The sequence below is a fragment of the Babylonia areolata genome, chromosome 5 (genome assembly GCF_041734735.1).
Source record: "Babylonia areolata isolate BAREFJ2019XMU chromosome 5, ASM4173473v1, whole genome shotgun sequence".
Taxonomy (NCBI): domain Eukaryota; kingdom Metazoa; phylum Mollusca; class Gastropoda; order Neogastropoda; family Buccinidae; genus Babylonia; species Babylonia areolata.
This window is the reverse complement of record NC_134880.1, coordinates 23327632-23332245: the sequence shown is the minus strand read 5'-3', so window position 1 is coordinate 23332245 and position 4614 is coordinate 23327632. Positions and strand designations below refer to the sequence as shown.

At 38.5% G+C, this 4614-nt stretch overlaps 1 protein-coding gene across 1 annotated transcript in view; it reads right to left on the bottom strand.

Annotated features, from left to right (window-relative positions):
* Window positions 1-2769, bottom strand: part of LOC143282424 (photoreceptor-specific nuclear receptor-like) — a 33090-nt gene extending 30321 nt beyond the window's left edge. Inside the window, exon 1 of the mRNA XM_076588062.1 lies at window positions 2528-2769. Coding sequence (XP_076444177.1) covers window positions 2528-2564 — 37 coding nt within the window. The 5' untranslated portion in view covers window positions 2565-2769. The remainder of the gene's footprint in view (window positions 1-2527) is intronic.
* Between the last annotated feature and the right edge of the window lie 1845 nt (window positions 2770-4614).

The window sequence follows — 4614 nt, the reverse complement described above, 5'->3', positions numbered from 1 at the left end:
ACAAGTCATGATTGAGTTAGCCTTATAATCATGATCACTTTGAAAATAAAAACAAACAAAAAACACTATTATGATTCCGTTAGCCTTATAATCATGATCACTTTGAAAATAAAAACAAACAAAAAACACTATTATGATTGCGTTAGCCTTATAATCATGATCACTTTGAAAATAAAAACAAACAAAAAACACTATTATCTTATACTTTCACAATAATTTATCTAAGATAAGACAAAGAATGCTTACTTCACAGCTGTAGGTGATCAACACAATAAAAAAAATGCTGGGTACTAGTCTGAGAAATAAAAATAAATAAATAGATAAATGAATATATATATATATATATATATATATATATATAGAGAGAGAGAGAGAGAGAGAGAGAGAGAGAGATACATACATACATACATACATACATACATATATACACATATTATTACATATATTATTTCATGGAGTTCACTCAAAACAGTCACCTTTTTTTAGCGACACAAAACATTAATCATATTTATCCCATTCATTTTTCGATGAATACTGAATAATTAGTGGATCTCCGACGATGACGACGACGACAACAACAGCAAAACAACAAGGACAAGGCTGTGACACGGTTCTTCACATATAGTTCTGCCTTACACCTTGTCAACTATTTTTCTTGGCAGAATGTTAACATTGTCACCACGTAACAAAACCCGTTTAGTGTGGAGTGATGGCCTAGAGGTAACGCGTCCGCCTAGGAAGCCAGATAATCTGAGCGCGCTGGTTCGAATCACGGCTCAGCCGCCGATATTTTCTCCCCCTCCACTAGAACTTGAGTGGTGATCTGGACGCTAGTCATTCGGATGAGACGATAAACCGAGGTCCCGTGTGCAACATGCACTTAGCGCACGTAAAAGAACCCACGGCAACAAAAGGGTTGTTCTTGGCAAAATTCTGTAGAAAAATCCACTTCGATAGGAAAATCAAATAAAACTGCACGCAGGAAAAAATACAAAAAATGGGTGTCGCTGTAGTATAGCGACGCGCTCTCCCTGGGGAGAGCAGCCCGAATTTCACACAGAGAAATCTGTTATAATAAAAAGATATACAAATACAAATATACGACTGATTTTGTGTGACTGGATAATTATTGGTGATCAGGAATTTGTGGGCGCGGTTAGTGGAATTTTGAAATCTGATCGTATGCCGCAAGTATAACTGCATGAAACTGTAGAGTCGAGTCGATACAGATCAAAATGAAGCTTACCTCACCTGGGAAGTTTTTTTTAGTTTTTTTTATAATATTCGATAGAAGTCGTAAATCACAGAAAGTAAAAAAAAATCAATCAATCAATCGATCACTGATAATTATTTTCTCAGCACGTATATGCATCGATCAGTCAAAACAACCAACAATCAGTCAGCCCCGTTATTCAGGATTTATCTCGAAACCTCTAGCAAATTAAGCAAAAGATTATCGAAAAAAAAAATCAAACATAGCGTCTACAATATTTAATGATTAGTCCGTGTCTGGTACACATACACGTTAGTGAAAAACAAAACAACCACATCAAACATACCGTGCAGCTTACATTTACATGTTTTTCAGCAAATATCTGTAAGCAACCTAAAAATCTACAAAAAGAAAAAAATAATCTTGACAAACTAACTTTAAACACGGCCTACTCCACAGTTTGACACCATGAATATTTTTGACAAAAAAGAAAAAAAAAAAAAAAAAGAAAAAAGAAAAGAAAGAAAGCTGTAGAATTTGTCACGCCAAATATACTAGATGAAACTGATGGCTCAAGTGTTATATATGTACGTGTTACAACAGAACTCAAGAAGACTCCATGGGAAACAATACTCAGTTTTAATCAAAACAACAACAACAACAAATACAACCGAGACAAAATTTAGACCAAAAAATGAAATAACAAAATAAAATGAATAGATAAATAAAAACATATATAGAAAATAGTAACATAAAAACTGTAACACAGGAATGTTAAAGCTTTCATGTATGTTTTTTGTTGTTTTTTTGGTTTTTGTTGTTGTTTTTTTGTTGGTTTTTTGTTTGTTTTTAACGAAAGCAGGCAGACTGAAACTGAGCAGCAGAAATACTGAAGGATATTATTTATGCTTTCTCTGCCGGCCGTCCACTTGACTTCAAAGACTTTAGTTGAATACAGAGTGGCGATTAATAAACAAATCATTGAATAAATAAACAAGCAACAAACAAATAAGTGAACAGATAAATGAGAAAGCGACATAGGCATAAATAATTAGATTAGTTATATCATTAGTTAATAAATTAGCTTATTTTCCAACGCGAATATCAAATCAGAAATACGACAAACTTATCAATCGAAACACGAAAAATTTTACAGCGTACAAAATGTTATCAAGTATTGCAAATTTACCACAAAAAAACTTCTGTGTTTTTGTTTGTTTGTTTTTGCTGTTGTTGTTAATATGTGAGTGTGCGAGTAAAATACAATAAAATAAACAAACAAACGAACTCGAAACTAGCAACCACTCTTCTTACCTGGAATATGACGAGTGCTGCAGTCGCTCAAATCCATGATGTGAACGTTTTTTGGGTCAGTCCAACTTATGATCTAGGGCTTCAGTCGAAGCTTTAGTGTTGAACAACAGTCTCTTCCTATATCTTGTGCTCTCACTCGAGTCACTTGCTAACAGTACAACGGTTAGTGAGCGAGGCTTTCTACCAGCCAGACTGCGAAGTTCCAACCCTCCAAATGATGACATCAACTCTTGCGACGCAGAAGCCTGATCAGAACCGCCCACAACCCGGAGCGAAAGTCGTCCGTGAAACTGTCGTCTGCTGGTTTTTCTTGTCGTCTGCTGTTCTCTGTCACTGCGCGTGCGCGCTGTGACGCCGAAGAGCGTGGTGTGGGGCAAAATGGATGCCAAACGAATCAGCGGGGAGGAAAAGGAGTGAGTGGAAAAGCCAGCGAGCGATGGGGAGAGGAGACAGCCAGAGAGATGTCGCTTGTGTGCTGTCGATCAAGTTTTGTTGATTCAACTTGCAGTGGTAATTATGTTTCCTTCTTTCAAGGACCAGTTTGAAACAATTACAGCCGTTTCAGCCTGCAAATTACAACTCAGTTCAATCTACACACTGCCGTTCATTTGCCGCTGTTAGGCGAAACAGCGAAGACGGCGTTTTAAAGCTCACTGATTTCGTTGATTCATTCTGCTGTTGTTGTTTTTGTTTGTTGTTTTTTTGTTCGAGTCGACTCTAGTCCTCGCATTGATGATTCATTAAATCAAGTGAACCTTGTCATGAGCTGATTGTTCATTTTGTTGACTGTAACAGGATTAACGTCAGTTTCTTAATACCCACGATTATGAGTAATTGTCAAACACTACTAAAAAAATCAGTTTGTTTTTTGTTTTTGTTTTTTAATTAAAAAAGATCATTTTTTCCTTCCACCCGACCGGATCCTGAGTCTCACCCTCCGTTGATTAGTCTACTGACTTAAGCTTGTGTTCGTGGAAGTTAATTAAAGTTACCAAACGCTTCAGTTGCCAGTGGTGGGGATCTCAGTGCAGTAGATACACTAGAGATATTTGTCGGTAAGTTTGTCGGGTGATCACTGTACCAGCAAGAGTCGGGGGTGGGGGGTGGGAGTGAGTACCACTGAGGTGGGGAGGGAAAAGTTTGCTGAGTGCATCAGTCAGTGATGTAGTTACCTGATTTCTTCAGTCATTATTTGAAATGGGATTGAAAAACAGGTTATTACTGGTGGTGGCGATGTCCAGAAGGCGTACAGTGTTATATATATATATATATATATATATATATATATATATATATATATATATAACGGTAATTAACACTGATGATATATCAATATATGTCATAACACACACACACACACACACACACACACACACACACACACACACAGTGAACAGATAGATACATAGACAAATAGATGGATAGATATAACAGTGATAAACGCTAATGATCGACTCAGTGATAGCGGTTTTATAATGGAAATTTTTTTTCTTCTGTTCCACACACACACACACACACACACACACACACACACACACACGCATACACACACACACACACACACACACACACACACACACAGTGAGAGATAATGATATTAATAATAATGATGATGATAATAACAGCAACAACAACAATAATAAAAACAAAATATCAATAATAGAGGCACATAGTTCTGTTAATCTATTTAAGATTCCCCCGCCCCTTCTCTCTCTTCCAAACCACGTAGAAAAGTGGCCGGTCAGTTTCTGCCCTCCCACCCCCACCCCCTTCAGTTCCCCACAATCACGGGTTCCTGCCAGCAGCAATGGCAATGGCACCTCCCTGCAGACTGGTATGGGTGGTGCGGGCAGCTTTTTGACGTTTGGTAGACACGTGGGGTCCGCGTCAACCCTTTCACCTGTAGTGACTCCGCCCCCTTTTCCGGGCCTGGCAGCTGCCAGCGCCTGCCCCCTTCCGCGCGCGCTTCTCCCACGTGCGCTCGTGAGAAGGAGACCGCCTTGTCCCTGCTTCCCCTCCCTCCCTCTCCGCTCCGTCGATCAGCAAACCAATAGCTGGAGAGGATCGGAGAGTTACTTATCGATCCA